The 19,219-nt window shown below is 38.7% G+C and overlaps 2 protein-coding genes across 2 annotated transcripts; both read right to left on the bottom strand.

The window, feature by feature from the left end:
* Positions 1-1,882: 1,882 nt before the first annotated feature.
* On the bottom strand, positions 1,883-9,744 carry layna (layilin a). The gene is made up of 6 exons (XM_046839392.1): positions 9,506-9,744; positions 7,209-7,506; positions 6,436-6,593; positions 4,444-4,539; positions 3,888-3,990; positions 1,883-2,908 (listed from the first exon to the last, which is right to left on the bottom strand). The coding sequence occupies exons 1-6, from the start codon at positions 9,579-9,581 to the stop codon at positions 2,554-2,556; spliced, it is 1,086 nt and encodes a 361-aa protein (XP_046695348.1). The 5' UTR covers positions 9,582-9,744; the 3' UTR covers positions 1,883-2,553.
* A 1,213-nt stretch (positions 9,745-10,957) lies between these two features.
* hoatz (HOATZ cilia and flagella associated protein) lies at positions 10,958-18,244 on the bottom strand. The gene is made up of 6 exons (XM_046838601.1): positions 17,985-18,244; positions 17,284-17,319; positions 17,139-17,209; positions 13,129-13,188; positions 12,276-12,328; positions 10,958-11,318 (listed from the first exon to the last, which is right to left on the bottom strand). Exons 1-6 carry the CDS (start codon positions 18,070-18,072, stop codon positions 11,252-11,254), a joined length of 375 nt encoding a protein of 124 aa, XP_046694557.1. The 5' UTR covers positions 18,073-18,244; the 3' UTR covers positions 10,958-11,251.
* Between the last annotated feature and the right edge of the window lie 975 nt (positions 18,245-19,219).

The following is a 19,219-nucleotide window of genomic DNA, read 5'->3' as shown; positions in this document are numbered from 1 at the left end:
ATCATAAATAAAATAAATAATTTTGTGCAAAATGTCAGATTCTCTCCAATTCATAAATTCTCCTTCAAATACCCTGACCACCATTTTTGCCACCCCAAGTATCTGCAATCTGGATATAAGCCATCCAATTACAATTATTTAGATCCTTTAGATGTTTGAAGTTGAAGGCATCTACATGATGTTTTGGGGTAGTGGTGGTTAAAGAGATGGATATGGGTGACTGGTCATAAGGTCAGTGGTTTAATGCCCTTGATTCAATCTCCGGCATCGCTATGATGTTTTGGGGCTGTGGTGGTTCTGGTTTACTGATCATAAGGTCAGAGGTTCAATGCCTGTGGATCAAACCAGAGCATCTCCATGATGCTATGGGGCAATGGTGGTTCAGTGGTTGAGGGTCTGGGTTAGTTATCACAAAGCCTAAAGTTCAAGTCTCAGCATCTCCACAATATTTTGGTTAGTGGAGGTTCAGGGTACTGATTGTAAGATTGGTGGTAAAATATCCCAGGATCAATCCCTCGCATCACAATATTTTTGGGGCAATGGTGACTCATTGGTTAATGCCCTGGGTTACTGATCATAAGGTCAGGAGTTTAATGCCCTTAATTGAATCCACAGCATCTCCACAAAACTTTGGGGCAGTTGTGCTTCAGTGGTTCAGGCTCTGGCTTACTGTTTGTAGGATTGAGAATTCAAACCTGAGCACCACCAGGCTGCCACTGTTGGGCCCTCAAACGAAACCTTTAAATCCGGCTGACCCGGCGCTCTAAATCAATCTTCCTAACAAGCTGAAATATGCAAAACAGTACGATTTCTTCTTGGGATTTCTAATAAAGTACTCTAAAATGTTTCTTCTACAAGTTCTATATGAACTCGCTGTATGGGAATGTAATGTGTAATATGTCTCCGCCTGCTGGTACGTAGTGGTATTGCTTTACACCTGTGGCTAATTAGAGAGCACACAAACACCTACTTTTCACATTTTTCACTCATTTATGCGTCAATATTTATGGCATTTGCCCCTTATTTATAGCTTTATTAATTTGATTATCTCATTTATACAACTAAGCAGTTGAGGACCAGTTTACTCAAGGCTCAGCAGTAGCATGTTGGTGATGCTGGGATTTGAACTCCAATCAGAAAATCCACTATCAATTTTATTTTATCTGTAAAGCACTTTTAACAATAGACATTGTCCCAAAGCAGATTTACAAAGATACACAAGTGATCAAATCTGAATATATACACCCATCCTCATCTGGGTGCTGTTTAGTAACAGGCGCTTAAAAGCCATGAATGCTGTTCATGCTAAATGTAGTCCTGAGCCATTGTAGAAGAGTGTTTATATTAATTACAGTCCAAATCTATCCTCAGAGTTCTCGATATGCTCTTCATGGATTTTCAGGCTGTTCTTGTAGACATCATAGGACAATAAGGACAGGGAAAGTCTTAGAATGACTATTCGCACTTCATTCATCATACAAGAGCCGGTTATTGGTTAATACCATTGCAACTCTGAAAAGCGAGAGACCGAGAGAAATAGAGAAAGAGGGGAGGAAAAAAGGGGGAAGAAATGCCCATCCCACCCAAAGACCATATCTAATTGAGCTCTATAACCACACTAGGCATTGCTATGATTCAATCTCTGGACAACAGGCAAAATGCTTTTCTTATGCACCACTGGGTTGGGAGCCTGTTTTCTATTAGGACCAGGAGATATGGACAATTCCAAAGGCACTTAGTAGACAACATTTTATGTGCCCCATTGCTGATTATAGCACAACTCATGAAAACACTGGATTCAAGTCAGCATTATAAAAGATCTTTCCTTAAAATAATCACATCTCAAGGTAATTTTGACAGAAATAGCAAGACGTTTATTTGGTTCTGGGTTCAGGCCTACAGGTCAGCACCATAGGATCACATTTGAATGCTTAAGGCTGATGCTACTGATATACAACAAGAGGGAAAGCAGTGTAACTGGGCCATGCAAACCAACAAGATGAGGCACAAGCACATACAGAACAATTTTATACACAAAATATCAGTCCCGTTACATCGATTTAATTGAACTGTTCCCACTAATTTATCCGGGAAACATGGAAAATTTTGAAGACCTTAATTTGACATACAAAAAAACAAAAAGGAGAGGATTTTTTTATAGCGCATAGCAGTCAAAAGGCTGTGAAATCCCACTTTTATCAAGCAGTCAAATCAAGTCAGGATTTCTCGAGCAAATCTTTTGTGAAGTCAAGTCATTGGCATTTTTCATGTTTTTACAACCATTCCATGCGAATACAAGCGTCCTGATCTTCTGAAAAGTCTTTTCAAATGTATTTGGATTTCCAGAAAGATTCACCTTACATGATTTAAGACTTTGTTTTGTTGTTGTTGTTGTTGTTGCCTACCATAGGAGACTAAACCAGAGATTCTAATTACAAGATGACAATCTGACTGCTGTTTTTCATCGAGGTTCCCATAAACACGGAGTCCTTTAATGCATCTAAGATCCGAAGTCTCTTTTGTCATGAATATTCTGCACACACAAAGTCTTGTTCAGTAGCCGTAGAGCTCGTTATCCAGCCAGCTGTGCTCTCTTTGGTACCTCGTGCTGGAACGGTTCTGGTAGGAGTCGTAGATGTCATTGGTGACGAAGCCACTCTCGGTGCTGGCCAGTGTGACGAAGCCGCTCTCCGTGTCCTGGCCTCCAAGATTGTCATACTCATCAGTTGGTGTGTCGGGGGACGAGCCCAGAAACGAGGAGTTTTTGATGTGAGGCCGGGCTTCACTCAGGTCGGTCTCGTGCTGCCTTCTGATCACGTTGTACACATCTGGACTCGGGCTGCTGCATCGCTCTCCTGGGGGCCAGGTTCCATGCTTATCTGCAGGAATCTCTGTTTGCTTTCTTCTTCTAAAACGAGGGAGTAAATGCAGTGTCACCAAAGCCAATATTTACATTTACACCATTTGGTAAACGCCCTTTACAGTGAGTGTTGAGGAACTTGCTTAAGAGCCCAACAGTGGCGCTGGGATTTGAACTTATGACCTTTCGATCAAGAGTCCAACACTTTAACCACTGAGCTACCACCTTTATATATACATTATATCACACTTTCTTCACATATCCAAGCAATGTTAGGATAGGCCATTAAAAAGCACCAATAGAGCACAGAGGAGCTTTGCTTATGGCCCAATGGTGGCAGCTTGGTGGTGCTGGGGCCTAACCCTAACCCTAAACCTAACCCTAACCCTAACACTATATACTATCACCTTCATAATCTAATCAATTTATTTACCATTTTATTTATACAGCAGTCATTATTAAAAGTAGGACTATAAGTATTTCGACATCTGACCATCACACTCATATATACCCATTCCAAAACCATTAGCATTAATGGTCCCATTTATGATGATCTAATAACCTTAACTCTTCTTGAAAGGCGTTCCACAAGCTTTCAGAACATCATTGTAGGGAATTTGCTCTTATTTAGACATACTATTAATGATGTCAGACGTTGAGAATGCCTGGAGTGCTGTCTATAATCCAAATCATCCCAAAGGAGTTCAGGACACTCGTGTTCTTCCACTCATTTCTTAGCAAACCATATATTCATGGACTTGCTGTGTGCACAGAGACACTCATGCTTATGATTTGTTCATCTTAGTTCCAGTGAAGTGAACCTTAACGCTAAAGTGCACAAAGGCTTTCTAGACACTCTTTAGGTCTTTAGGTTTGATGGTCAAGTTTCCAAACACTTTTGGCCATATTGTTTATTTCTGCCCCCATTCTTACCATCATTCTTTGAGTTGCCTATAAAGTTCTTTCTGTATATGTAATATTACATTAACCCTCGAACGTCAAAACTATATAAAAAAAAAAGACGTACCTTTTTGTGAACAGCTTGAAGCAAAAAACTCCAATTGCTACGATCAGGAGCAGCAGTAGAGGGATCGTAGGAAGAACAATGTAAGCAATGTTCATTACATTATCTGAAAAACATTAAGGAATACACACCATCGATGCACTTTTTATATCAATCTGGCTTATATTTAGAATGGATAATTGAATAGTCTTGTTCATCTTGTGGTTTTTCATGCATTCATTTGCCACAGTTGATAAAAATCAGTCAAACAATAAACAGAAACGGAAACCAGCCCTCAGATGTATTTCTATTTCGCCTGAACATCATTGATTGAACTGAACTTAAATATATATTTGTAGCTGTCTATCGCTTTCTCTTTAGGGTACTAAGTTTCTTTATGTGAGACTAAAGTTATTAGAATAGTGCATTCATTTAAACGTAATGCTTCCTGGCCAATCAGAATTGAGAATACTACAATGCTATGGTATCAACATTGTTAATAAAAGTAAAAGTAGCAGCACTGCACTAAAACCAATCAAATCTGAGATTTATATTTATTCATTCGACTTTGGTGATCTACCTGTATGTTCAGTCACTTCGACACCCTTCCCATCATCGTGAATGGTCACTGATGGGTTCCTGGATACTTCAGTTGTCGTGGTTGTTGTAAAGATATCTGAAACGAGAAGATAATCAATGATTTGGAAGTGAGGATCTATAGGTCAAGGTAGCCGGATTGGGCAGTTTCCATTCCACTTTAGTCTGCTCAAAATCCTTTAATTGGGAAAATTCAAATGGGAAAAAAATTTGGAAATAAAAAACATTGCAGATGTGTTGCAAACTATACAACCAATGCATCAGATCAGTCAAAATATGATTTCAATATTAATAAATCAATCTAAATTAATCTTATTCGGAGAGCATCTAAGACCACTGCTCCAGTTACAGATGTTTTAAGGAATTAAATGCTAGAATTTGATTAAATCTCTGCAATTGAGCTTATGCAAAAGTTCAAGGTGGCTAGAGTGCTAACATGCTGGAACAGGTTTGGGTCTCCTAGTTTGAGAGAAGGGATAATGTGTACACTTGTGTCCCTTTAACTTTGTAGTAACAGTTTGGGGAAGAACCACATATGAATGGGAAAATCAGGTGTCCCAATATAGTCCATATAGTATAACTAATAGACTAATTGGAAGTTTGCCTAATAAAGTATAGTCCAAATACAGTAATATACCGCTTTACCGCAGTTGGAATCTCGCACCCCCGGTTTAGCGCAAAATTGCTTTTGCCACATAACTAATTAGTTTGGCTGATTTTCACGGTCTCTCGCGGATAGCACATAGACCAAACTGATAGAAAATTGTTTTTATTGAGTTTTATGTTAAAATAATGAAATGTATTAATACAGAGAAACTACGCATAGGCTACACTACTACAGAACTGTATACTGTACAGTACATGTCCTCACTATAAATGTGATACGGTGTACTGTAGTTCTACAAATGTACACATAATAAACATCCATCTCGCTATATATTTTAGCAATTGTTTCTGTGTGTGTTTAAAGTGTGTGAGAGAATGATTTACAGCTGAAAAAAAATTCATTTTTGTGCTGGAGTTTAATAACCAAAATAACCACCACGATAAACAGGGGATTACCGTACCTCCATCTGAGGTATTTTTCTACAGTAATTGAAATGCTGCATGTTTTATCGACTTGATTCGTTATGCTATTAGAAAGATTCAAAATACGAACTAATTTGTTAACATACGTAGCATACGTTTTTAGCAAAATCTAAACCCAACAGACGGCTGGCTAGTGTGCTAATTGCAGCAAAATGGCCTCTGCGTTAAGCATTTTTGGATTGTTGTTTTGAGATAATATAATACCTCATAAATACGCTAACTTGTGTGTGCTCTGTTCGCAGCAGTAGGTGGGATTGGAGCTCCGTCTGAAATCTGAATTTCCTGAACATTCTGGTAATATCTGTTATGAATATCACATATGATGGATGGGGTTAGGGCTTGTGTGTGTGTGTGTGTGTGTGTGTGTGTGTGTGTGTGTGTGTGTGTGTTTTTGTTCCATTCTGCCCACTCAGTCTGCAAAAAGGGCTCACTGTGTGGGTGGTATAATGTCATAATGGCGAATTCAGTGAATCAATGTAATGCAGTAGGGAGCCATGTCAGAGATCTGATTGTAATATTGCCTGATTTCTTCCGATATGGTTTTGTACTTCTCAGACTCACAGGAAGACTGTTAAAACATTCCTCCAAAAGGTCTGATTTATTGAATCTGATCAGTCAGAAGGTTGACAGTTTTTTCTTTAACAGCATCTCTGAGAAAAATCCTGGGTGTCACTTATTTCGATAACATTTATATCAATACAATCAGTTTTGATCGTTGTACACAAGGACTTTTATGGTTGATGTTTGACAGAAATATCAGACCTTATTAAAAATGTGTCATTTCCTTAATGAGGACGTAAAGGAAAATGGGAAGACGTCTTCAGTATCAGTGACAATATTTTTCCCTTTATTACCAAACACCCAAACTCGTATTGAATAATCGCACCTTTGGTATACTTGCAGATGAAATTGTTCTTCGTCTCACAGTTGTCGTCGTTCCACTGGAACATGTAGCGGTTTCCCTCATCCGAAGAAGCTGATGGTTGGTGGTACATTACCACACACACCTCGTAACCACAAGAGGGCTCATCCGTGTGCCAGTTTCTATGCATATACACAGAAAGCTTTTACTTTTGATTTCCTGATCATCATCTATAAAAATTTAAGAGGACCAAGTGACATACTTATATAATTGTCAAATTGTGTGTTTGCAAAGTGCAGACATATAAAAAGAGGATCCTTACTGTATAAAGTCAGTCAGTCTTTTATAGATTTTCAGGAGGATTTTATTGTTCAGTAATAATCAAAAGTCCCCTCATATTCACAGTCTAAAACTGTCTTTAAGAAAACAGGGTGCTCTACTAGCCAATCACAGAAATCTTTAAAATGATGTATGCAGTTAGGAGTAGTTAATGCTAATGCTAAAAAACTAATCTACAGAGAACTCTATGCAAACATAGTGGCATTTACCTGATTCAATTTATTTATGAAAGAGATTCAGGAATAGTACAAAAAATGAGTGTCTCTGGTAATGAACAGTCCAAAACACATGGAATAATAAGTTTGATTTTGTCGATTGGGTGTTAAAGTGTCCGCCTTTATCTACTCCCAAATTAAATACATAAACCCAACTAAATGGCTCAGCATGATGCTATCAGAATCACAGCAGAATTGTGTTTTATAATGCATAATCGTTCTACATAAAGTCTCGTGTCAGACCTGAAATTCGATCGACTGCCATCCAGCCAGTAATACTGAGACTCGCAGTCCATGCTGCTCTCTTCATACTTAGGCTGCCTGCGTAGACCGATCCAAAAGTCACCATCGGAAGCTTTCAGGTCCTGAATAAAGCCCTCGACGAGACTCTGTTCAGCCTGAGACTCGATGCTGAGCAGATCTCCTCCGTCGCTCCTGCATGCCCGTTGGGCCTCCTCAAAGTTTAGCTTACGCCAGCTGTCCTCGAAGTAGCCGATTTTGTAGCAGGGTTTGTTGGTGCCCGGCTTGCATATGTGTTGGCCTTACGGGAGAAAAGTGAGACAACACAAGTCATCGCCTCTAATTTGTGAAGTATTATTTTAACTATAACCATTTGCAAGATTCTAGTTTTGAGTAAGATAATAAAGAGATGAAGGGGAATATAAGGGTCAAAAGAGGTAGAGTTTTATTTCTTTTCTTGAAAATGAGTAAAAATCCAACCACTTGACCCACATTTGTAATTTGTATGGATTTCTCATGTACTTGTAAATTGTACAGAAGTCGCAGTCACGCTAGTTTTTCAGGAGGCTGATTTCTTTCGGATACCTGCTGTGGAAAATGGAGTCAACTGATTATGACAATGTTAAAAAATATATATATAAAATCTGTATGTACACAGCAACACTGCAAACTAGGCGTTTTTTTTCTTTTTCACATACGGATTTTAAATGACTTTAAGCTTTTTTTAAATTATTATTTATTTTAAGCAATCAGTCTTTATAATCTTGAATTTCCTATTAGTCACTCATCTTCAAATGACAGAAATTAAGAACTCTGAACTTGCATTCATGGTATCAACTGTTTGCATGCGTTGAATGGGAGTCAATGGAATGAAAGGTGTAGTGTGACCAGAGCAGAAATCAAAATTTCAGCTGACTGTCCTTAACAATATAAGACAGACTGTAAAAGCCTAAATCCATTAGACTTCTGAAATTCCCATTTCTCATATAATCTCCTCGACCAGAGTGGAATCCTGCTCCCTGAGTTACTCTATAATACAATTTGTCCAGCAATTATATTTTGTTGGATATTTGGATATATGGTTCTATCCCTTTATACTATTCAAATATCCCATGCTAAACATTGGCACTCATTACCAGGGTCAGGTTCTGAAAATAAAATCCCGGACTCACGTCCCACCACCGTAAGCTATGTGTCTTTTCGAAGTCCTTTTGCGTACACCAATCAAGTTTGCAATGCAGCACTAGACATCTCGCAAAATATCTACAGCACGCACCACACGCTGGGTTTACAGGTAGTAAAAAAAAAAAGCTTTAATCACGATCAAAAGAAAAAGAAAAAGAAAACGACTTCAAAGGGTCCACAAAGTATAAGCGTGTCTAGAGCAGGGGTGTACAGTCTTTTCCAGAAAGGGCAAAGCAGGAACCAAATCCACACCAAATTCTACCTGTAAAAATTTAGATTTAAATTCTCAATGACTATCAGGAGTGGTCCTTGATTGGTTGGAATAAAAACCTGCACCTACACAGGGCCTTTGTGGAAAAGATTTGACACTCCTGGTTTAGAGTGTTGCACAAAAAATCAGACGTTGCCAATTCATTGAAATGCCCATAAAATATGAACAAATCTGGGTTTGATGTAAGGTATGGTTCCTCTCACGCTTTACACCTACCTGATTCACCTTGACGTTCTCTCTATTTGCGTTTGAAGTTTCTGAAATTGGTTCCAGGGTCAGATTTTGTAAATGGTCCCCAAAGATTTGCACTTTAGACAAACTCACCCCCTCATCCTTGCATGTGTGGATAATCACATCCTAGACCCTATAGACCTGTCCAGCTGCTTGAATCATAAAAACTGACCCGTGCTCTATACGACTCTAATTCACTATACACTCATTATGCACATCATTTCAACACACTTGTACTTGTGTTTGTGTACACCTCTATACTGAGATCTAGAAAAAGAGATCTAGAATCTCGCTGTAAAAAGGATGGGACTCCTTTGGGTTCGGTTCCTCCCACAGTTTGTCATTTTATGTCATTTTTTCAGGAGATTTTTCTTTCCACTATCACTTCTGGCTTGGGATCTAAAGGATTTTTCTTAAGCTGGATGATCCCTCATATATTATTGAAATCAAACTGGAGATCTTGCGGAAATAATCTTGGAATAAACTTGCTATGAACTTGATATCAGATCCATTTACAAGAAATGAAGGATGCACATAATGTGAGTAATAATTTCCCATCACACTGGACATTATGTCAGGAATAAGGACAGATCTGTTGAAAAAGCTCACTCACCACCAAGCACTTGGTTTGCTGAAGTCGGCACACTGAGCATCAGGGCTGAAAACGCCAAAAGTCTCCTCGCATCCATTGCAGTGTTACTTCTCAGGCTTCCATGAAAGAAGAAATGTGTCTTTTAAACGTTAAACATTAGAGACATTTCCACAAATAGACAATCCACAGACCGAACGAGGATCCGTGTGTGTGTGACAGAAAGAGAAAAAGAGAGAGAGAGAAAGGGAGAGAGAGAGAGAGTGTATAAACTCAATGTTGTCTCCTCAAGGTACAGGCAGGAAAGAAAGGCAGGGAGGAGTGTGTGAGGGGGTTTTTCCCCTCATGCGAGCACATCAGTTGTAAATGAATTAGCCTGCTGATGGTAAGTGGAGCAGCTAAAACAGACTCCACCCACCACCATCAGGTAAAAAGCAGCTAAAAGAGACTCTGTCCATCATCAGCAAGTAAAAAGCAGATGAGAGACTCTGTCCTCCTCAAAGTTGACGTGTTAGAAGCAGGAAAAATGGGCGAGCGTAAGGATTTGAGCGAGGGCCAAAATAGTGACGTCTAGACGACTGGGTCGGAGCATCTCCAAAACTGCAGCTCTTGTTGGATGTTTCCTGGTCTGCAGTGGTCAGTATTTATCAAAAGTGCTCCAAAGGGGGAACAGTGGTGAACCGGCGTCAGGGTCACGGGCGGCCGAGGCTCACTGATGCACGTGGGGAGCGAAGGCTGATCCGTGTGGTCCGATCCAACAGACGAGCTCCTGTAGCTCATATTTCTGAAGAAATTCATGATCTTCATGACTGTATCAGCAGCAAAAGGGGTACCAACACAATATTAGGCAGATGGTCATAACGTTATGTAGACATATTTGGATAATGTGAATCATAAATAATGAATTGGAATTGGAATTGGAAATACACAGTGCAGCGCAACTGTGTGCATTTTTTTTCTTTTACTTAGTTGTTGCTCTACAGCCTCAGGGAAAATTCTGCAGAATATACAGTATCTTGCCTGTTCCATTTCAGCGCAGCCTCCCCGACCTCAGCATGATGAATTTAGTATTGTCGAACCAATTTAGGCCAAATCGATCGAATTCCACTGCTGGACTCAACAAGCTAATCCCAGGCAATGAGATGGAAAATGAGCACAACATTGTAAGATTTACCAGGTACTGTAGTAACTGGCATTACTACACATTTCAATTCCTTGTGAATGTCACTTGTGAAAATTATGTGTTTTTGGGCTACGTTAGATTTTAAACACTTTCTTTGTACGCTTCTGTTTCTGCATCTTTCCATTCACAACTTTGGCAGAAAAGGATCTTGAAATCAGAGGATTTAAAAAAATTGTTATGCGAGTTTTCAAACAAACAAGATGGTGGACGATGTACCATAGGTGTTGTGTCTGCTGTCCAACTTGATATCGTTGTTCAAGAATAGCTTCACGTTATACAGACTACAGATTCCATTTTTTTTTTCAGATTCCTTTATTTTTTTGCATTTAACACATGCAGCTCAGGGAAGTAGGCATTTAAAAAAAAATTATTATAGATAAGCAGTTTTTTGGAGATTCCAGTCCTGATGTAAAGTGTTTTAAAATGAACTTTTTTTTATTTTTCTACATAATCAATTCTTTTTTATTATTCAGCAAAAAAAAAAAGTGTGTAAAGACATACATTTGTTAAATGGACAGTGTTGTGCATGCTCTTATACACCCAAATCATTTTTGTGTTGGGTTTTTAAAAAAAACTGCCGGCACCCTTTATACAAGTTCACGCACTTCCTTGATGTCCTCATCCAGAATCTCAGGAGGGGTCTTGCAAAAAAACCTGCAGATACAGCATAATGGGTCTACATTTACATTTGCTTCTGAATGCTTAGTCATTTGATACACAGATTTGCGCAACATGCAGCGATAAATGGTGCCAAGCTGAACTTTTCCGTGATTCTAGGATGGTCATTGTAGGATGAAGGGATATGAATCCCAATTTTTAAAATAAGGGCCAAATTTGTGCCGCAAATTATTAAAAAAATATACACTAAATTTGCATTTATCTGTGAAAGATGCACCAAATGTGTACCCTCAATAACACCACCCTAGAGGACATAAACAGTGCAGACTGGTACCCATATTTGGTGAATACCATTAAAAATATCCAATAAACAGCAGGTTGTTGTGTCAAAACCCAGCACTAAGGATGCCAAGCTGTTCACATTTTTGCCACCACAGCCGATTCATGGATTAATTGACCAACTCGGTCGAATTAGTGAGCCCTTAATGTGCTGAGTTACAGCAGGAACCGTGTGAAGAACTTGTGCAACCTGTACTGAAAAGATCCGTTATTTAAACAATTCGTGTTTTCATCAAATGTGAGGAATTTGGTACATTTTGGATGTTCTCTGTATTATAACTTCTTTTCCTCCAAACCCTTAACCCTTTCCTTAACCCCAAACCATGAATTTGGTTAATTGGCATACCACACGCATTTTCTATTATTGTGTCACAGTAAACTTATTCTAATACCGCTCCCAAGAATGAAAATGAACTCTTTTTTGTTCGCTCTTTTTTATTTTTTATTTAAAGTAATTTATGGTAGCAGCATCAGCGAATACAGCTTCCCCTCCCACAGCAGTAAATCCTCTAGTCAGTGTCGGGTTACTGCCTTTACATCCATACAATCGATGCGGGGCTCTATCACGCACCGTGCTGCTTATCGTAAGCAGTTTAAACCTAGATATTTCACCAGATTAATTCTGCCTTTGACTGCATGGATGTTTTCATGTACCTCTTGGTCTGCTGGGGCGTATTCGGCTCGCGCAAACGGGATACCATTTCTTTCTGTAGGGAATAAAGGAAACGCTTTTGAATCATAATGTTAGCAGATAACAAGGTGTTTTGCTGTAAAGGCCTTATGATGCGATTCTGAGGATTATTTGTAGCATAACTACACAATATGAGAAGTATATGCTAATATATGCTACGTTTATAATGGCTGATTTCAGGTTTCGGTTGTTAGCTGTGTTGGACCAGTAATTTTTCGATTATAGCAATAAATTAGCTGGTTTAATAATAAGAATAAGTCAACAGGTCAACTCAAAAACTCACAGATCAAACTTAAAGTAATATATGAGCTAGAACAATTGTAATGTATATCAATGTATAATGTATTTATCACATTTTTCTACTGAGATTTGTGAGTTTTTGGCTACAAGGTCTGCTTCAATCTACATTAGCTTCAAGCAGTGATGTAAGATTGACCTGCCTATGACTAATCATGATTGCTAAAACGGCTAAGGCTATCCACATAGTCATCATCCTTTTCCCCTAGAGACTTGCAAGCCCATAATGAGTTGCTTTCCAGGCCGTTCCACTTTTTCTGTTCCTCCGAAGGGGCTGGACAGTCGCTAAAATGCTGAGGCTTTAAGGAAAAAGTGCTGATAAGGAAGACCGAGCACTCTAATGGATAGGAGAGAAATAAAACACTTGGCTGTCTAAAGGACTCTTCTTCTACCCAAATCTGCAAAAGGGCTGTAATGATGGATTGCCTGTTGGATGATTTGCACGTGCGTATTGGCGGCTAAACAGAAACGGAACGGCAGTACTGGTTTTATAAGAGAGATTGACACACTGCTGCATACCTTAATCCGATCTTCTCTCTGCTTCTTTAGCAGGGCCATGATCTCGGCACGCTTTTTCGCCTTTGAGAAGAAAAAAAAACAAAAAAAAAACTGGCATGTGAAAAAGCAAGCAATGTTAGATAGTTAACCCTCCTACATCTCTGGCCAGTCGTAATCTATGTGCATATAGACAAAGGCTGAGAATGCAGCAGCCAGCTGGCAAGAGAAACTGCAACTACTAAACAAGCCTCATAACTCTGATTTAACACTCCCACTTTTTTTTGCTACACGGTTGCTTGGCAATTAACGTCGTTTGATTGATTTCATTTTGAATATGGACCCCGGTAGCCATTTATCAAGCGGACATCATTTGAGAGCAGGTTAATCAGTTACAGTAATGTAACGCAACACAATTATTATCATCAGCTATAAACATTACTCATGTCATGTACTGCAAAAGCACTCAAAGTGAAACTCAAATGAAATCAAATGAAATAGGGCCATTTCCTCCGACAGAATAACTGCCCTTATTCATGTGAGACGTTTTGATTCAGAATAAAACCATTTCTTAGAAAACCAGCCATTTCTTTCCACTTGGCAGCTTGTTCTTGGATGAAAAGTTACTAAATAGGAATTGTAATGAAAATAATCTGGTCTCTGTTGAACTATGGATTCTACAGCTTTCAGGTCGATTGCTCTCAGTGGACCTGTGGAGAAATAAGAGGGATGTGAAGTTGAGCACATTGTAGCTGTGCTGGAAAAACAAAGAAGATGGCAACGGGTGAGTAACCGGAGTCACCAGAGAACGTTTTGCTGCATGTATTGACTTTTTAAGTAAAACCAAGGACTAGATTAAGAAAAAACATCAATTTTGTTAATGCAATTTTGTTGAAACTTATAGCAGCGCTTTTTGATGAAGAGTCAATCGGGTCGAAAGTGATAATTAGATACATGATTGATATACACTTTTGTATATGTACTTTTGTACTGTAATGAATGAACATTCGGTGTGGACCCAAATGAGGATGAGTTCCCTTTTGAGTCTGGTTCCTCTTAAGGTTTCTTCTTCATGCCATCTCATGGAGTTTTTCTTTGCCACAGACAATCTATATTGCTAAAACTGCTATAAAAATCTAAATGAATTGAAATTTTATACCTCAGTGCTGTCGAACTCTTGATTTGAGTTTGTCAAGAGTATTTATTTATGTGCAATCGCTTGGCTGTACAACAATACAATGTACAATAACTACATTCAAATGCATCATTGTACAGCAGATGTTAATCAGATGGAAAAAAATTTTATTCAATAATGAAATGTTTAAATAAAATGGGTTTATTGAACAATTATATAAATTCAGTGAGGTTTGTGGTTTCTCCTGAACGAGTCTCACTTCATGAGAAAATAAACAGAAGGCTGGTTATAATGTATGTAAATACAAGAAATCACATATTTCTTGGATGTTCCATGGATTAAATGTAACTATTAATAGACAAAAAATAAAATTCACTTTTATTTGTATAGCACTTTTAACAATGGACATTGTTAATAAACCACTTCAGGACATGCTTGGTATTGATTGATACCCGACATTGATTAAATTCCTAAAACAGCACACCCCATTAGGTTTTTTTCATCCTTTGCTCATTGAACCGTCCTGTTTTGAATGCGGTAGATGAGCGTTCGGAAAATCCGAGCAACGCTGTGAACATCAGCCATCCTGGAATTCTCTGAACTTGGGTCAAACACGTACTAAACGTCAGGGACAACAAGGATAATGATATTCTATTGGCGCAATTGAATTTCAAATGAGGAATCTCAGAGCTCTGAACTCTTCATCCAACAAACTTCCTTTTAAATCTGCATTTTAAAACCTCTGTACTTCAGAGTCCTCTCGGAAAAAAGAATCGACGTTCTCTCGATCCACCCAGGCTCTTTCAGCTGAATTGATCTCACAACTTGCCTGGACGACGCAAAACCACGGGCCCTCTAATCCGATTAGCGGCCACGCTCAGCGGGCTGCGGCAAGCACCAGAGGCTCCGCAGATGCATCCATCATGACAGAAGTACAGTGAGCTGGTGGCAGCTTCTGGGATTGCATTAACCCGGTTGGCTCCCTGGTGCTCTGCAGTGGGAAACACCAACGCTTAATCAAAAGTGCTACAGGCTACTTATCATATTAGAAAATGGCCGAGTTTTATGAGGGTGTAATATGAAGCACATGGCACGTCAGGGGGAACGTTTAATGCTTCACAGGAATTCAGAGATGCATTTAAACACTCTTCAATCTGGACCCTTAATTTTGTGGGCTGCAGGTTTATTGATTTTCTAGATGGTCCACAGTGGACATGATATATATAAAAAAAAAAACTACAGATGTGCTGATGTTGCTAATTTGTTGCTCGGGCCAGACTTTTGTTGCCCATTCGCATATACCTGTTAGGGGTTTGTAACACCGAGTGCTTCATTACAACCTCCACAAATAAGTACCAATCTAGCTTTACGGTGGTGTGTGATTGCAGCGTGCACCAGATTCACTTTATGTCTTTAAGTGCCCCGTTATGCAAGGGGGGCTGGCTTCATTTCCTTAATGCAGTGTGTCGAGCCTTTTTTTTTTTTTTTTGCTTAAAGACAGCAGTTTCTGGCTGCCAGATCCTCACGCTGCAAAAACCCATCCGATCTCCATTCATTGCTCATTATGGCTCGGTATCCGCTCGCTGCAGACCGGCTCTAGCGCAGCAGAAATTGCAGCAATATATCATATCAAGTTGCAGGAAAAGTGCTCCTGGCCATCAGAAATGCGTTGATCAACCTTGCACTTTTTTTGCATTTGCGATCTTAGGGATAATTTACAACTCATTAGAGCAGTAAGGTAAGTAGTAGATCAAGCAGATGGCACAAATAAATATCTTTAAACAACGTCTATGAGCTCCAGAGCCCCAGAGAGAACTGAATCTGGGGAAACCAAACATACTGCTTAAAAGCTGGAGACTCCAAAAGTCCAAAAGGTATGACAAAAATATTTTGGGGGGGTTTACATTTACATTTCACATTTACAAATGCTTTTGGCAGATGCCTTCATCCAGAGGGACTTATCTCATTGACACAACCGAGCAGCTATGAGGTTAAGGGCCTTGCTCAGGGGCCCAGGAGTGCCAGGGATTTGAACTCACAACCTTCAGATCCACAGTGCAATTCCTGAACCACTAAAGCTACGCCTACACCAATCCGGAACTGTCTGAAAACAGTCCACACTTTAGTTTTAAATCGTTCCCCAAAAGTTGCTCATCCGCATGAAACGTCTGTAAACGCACACATCCCTGTACCGCACGTCAGAGAAACGTAAGACGCTCTGGACTGCTTTTTTTCTGCCTGGCGATTATTTTGTTTTCTGGCTCTTTGGAACTTTGGCACCGTCTCAAGACTAAAAATGCGTCAAAATCTTTTGTTTTCCCAGTTCACACTGCAAAGTGAAAACTGCATTTTCCATATGTATCCATTTTGAGAGAGTTTTTCTCTCAAACCCACATTCCCTCTCATGCTTACACACTATATGTCTTGCTTTGATGGATTGACAGATGGATGGAAGGAAGGGTTGATGGAAGAAAGAAAGAAAGAAAGAAAGAAAGAAAGAAAGAAAGATGGCACACATTCCTATTTGTTTCACACACACACACACACACACACACACACACACACACACACACACACACCTTACTATCCTTCCAAGAACCATCCACTGACTTATTAATGAAGCAATTAATAACTATCATAATTCCTATAAATACATTTAACCCAAATCTTTGAAATATTTTCAAAAAATGTAACTGTGGAAAGAAATTGCAGGTGATCACACAGACAGAAAAAGAGCTTAGTCATAGATGACTAAGATGAAGACCAGCCATCATCCTGATCTGTCAAATACATAATCAACGACTGTGTGAAACATTTCCTCTCACACTTCCTGCTACAGTCTTTATTTGAGGCAGATCAGCATGAGATGGATTTTGCATCAATCTAAAGCATATCTTACCATTTCCAGGTATCTTTGTTTCTCATCCTGCATCTGTAGCTGGTAAGCCCTCTGTAGGATCTCATCGTTTTCTGTTGTAGGAAGATGCGGTTATTTTTGAGAAATCAGAAAGTGAAATTATTAAAAGGAATAAAAGATGACTTACTAGTCCATTGGGGCTGCTTGGGAACATTATTGCAGACTAAGAGGAAAGAGGAAACACAATTATTAACATTTATAGCATTTGGCAGACGCCTTTATCCAGACTTACAGTTACCACATGTATACAGATGAGAGTTAAAGTCCTTATTCAAGGGCCAGCTCGAGACCTTCCAATCAGAGGTCTAACATCTTAACCATTGAGGAACCACTTCCCAATACTTTATTGCATCCGTTGTAATAGATTAAACCCGTATGGTATCGTATTTTACAATGCATTATTTATTTATTATTATTATTTTTTTATCTGCTCTCATTTGTCTCCAGAGATAAATCTGTAACTTTGCTTTTCGTACATGAACAAGTCTTCTGGGTGAACTGGGATTCCTCTATAACATGACATTTTTGTCTTATTATAATGCGATAACGGAAATTAAATGTATTGTAATAATTATAAATATATAATGTCCAGTTATTAATAATACACACATTGTGTTGACATGATCTCTCTCTCTCTCTCTCTCTCTGGTTATTTCTACACAAACACTTCCTATAGCAACCTTCATATGCGGTCTAATGTCACACACACACACACACACACACACACACACTTACGCGTGGCGTCGCGTACTTGCCTATCTTCTGACACTGTCTAAAGTCACAAGCAACCAAACACACACACACACACACACACACACACACACTTACGCGTGCGTTGCGGGGCCTTGGCTCTCCTCAGACGCTGTCCGACGTCCACCGTCTCTAAGCTGGACTCGATGGGAGGCTGTAGATACATGGAGCTCCAGAACACTTTGGAGTGCGCCACATCCTCCTCCGATGAGCCTTCAAACACCGTGTAACACACACCACCGCCTGAAAGTGTCTCCACCGAGTGTTCCACATCTCCCTCTTCTCATTACTCCACTGCCGCACTATACTAAGAGCTGAGTGCGTTCCCGGAAGTGAACGCTGTTGCCATGGAGAAAGACGCTTTCATAATTTCCCTGTTTGATTCATGCAGAATCTCCTCAATGATAATCTGATCCAGAAACTTTTTTTCTACTTTTCATAGGGAAAATTATTGCGATATTATGCTCATTATGGCGTTTTATAGCATACAGAAAATTCCCTTTTATTTCCATTAACCTTCAAACTATTTCTATAAAGGTTTCCTTAAACTTCCTTCACTCAAACATCTCCAGAACCAGTGCTCGAATTAGGGAGGGGGATCCGGGACCCCCATAAGGCATTAGGGACCCCATGACAAGTAAAAAAATAGACTTAGGGGATTCCCCAAGATTATTTTAGTAAAAGATATATGAATCACACAACACCAGAGAATGTTATCCTAATGTTTTGTTTCTGAACAACTGTTATATACTGATGTAGTTGATTGCCATAATTTAACTGTTTCATCTGTATCTAATAAAAATGGACTCCAAACATCATCATCATCATCATTTTTTTATGCTTGTAAAGCACTTTGAGATATAAGATTAAATCAAATCTGCATAAATGTAATGTTGGTGTTTTTAGTTATAAACTACTGTATCTATCTGTATTTATCAATAAATGTCATTAATAGATATAGAAACATGAATAAATTACATAAATTAATTAATAATGCAAATTGAGAGAATATATTGCGAAAATATGATCCTTATTATTATTGTTATTATTATTATTGTTGTTATTATTATTATTATTATTATTATTATCATTATTATTATTATTATCATTATTATTATCATTATTATTATTATCATCATTATCATCATCATCATTATTATTATTATTATTATTATTATTATTATTATTATTATTATGAATAGTTTTATATATAATATTAGTATTATATTGCAATCAGCCTTTGGTACTATTTGTATTTTTGCCTTGGCAAATGCTCAAATCACAGCTCTTCATTTAAGGATATAAATATAACG

Source organism: Silurus meridionalis, chromosome 25 (assembly GCF_014805685.1).
Source record: "Silurus meridionalis isolate SWU-2019-XX chromosome 25, ASM1480568v1, whole genome shotgun sequence".
Lineage (NCBI taxonomy): Eukaryota > Metazoa > Chordata > Actinopteri > Siluriformes > Siluridae > Silurus > Silurus meridionalis.
Note: the sequence above shows the minus strand (reverse complement) of the source record. Positions and strands in the feature narration are given on the sequence as shown.

Coding starts and splice junctions, on each gene's coding strand:
- layna (XM_046839392.1), bottom strand. CDS start 9,581: ATGGATGCGAGGAGACTTTTGGCGTTTTCAGCCCTGATGCTCAGTGTG. Junction 7,507..9,505: donor AGCAAACCAAGTGCTTGGTG/GTGAGTGAGCTT, acceptor TTCTCCCGTAAG/GCCAACACATATGCAAGCCG. Junction 6,594..7,208: donor GGCAGTCGATCGAATTTCAG/GTCTGACACGAG, acceptor GTATATGCATAG/AAACTGGCACACGGATGAGC.
- hoatz (XM_046838601.1), bottom strand. CDS start 18,072: ATGTATCTACAGCCTCCCATCGAGTCCAGCTTAGAGACGGTGGACGTC. Junction 17,320..17,984: donor CAAGGCCCCGCAACGCACGC/GTAAGTGTGTGT, acceptor CTTTCCTCTTAG/TCTGCAATAATGTTCCCAAG. Junction 13,189..17,138: donor AACAAAGATACCTGGAAATG/GTAAGATATGCT, acceptor TTCTTCTCAAAG/GCGAAAAAGCGTGCCGAGAT.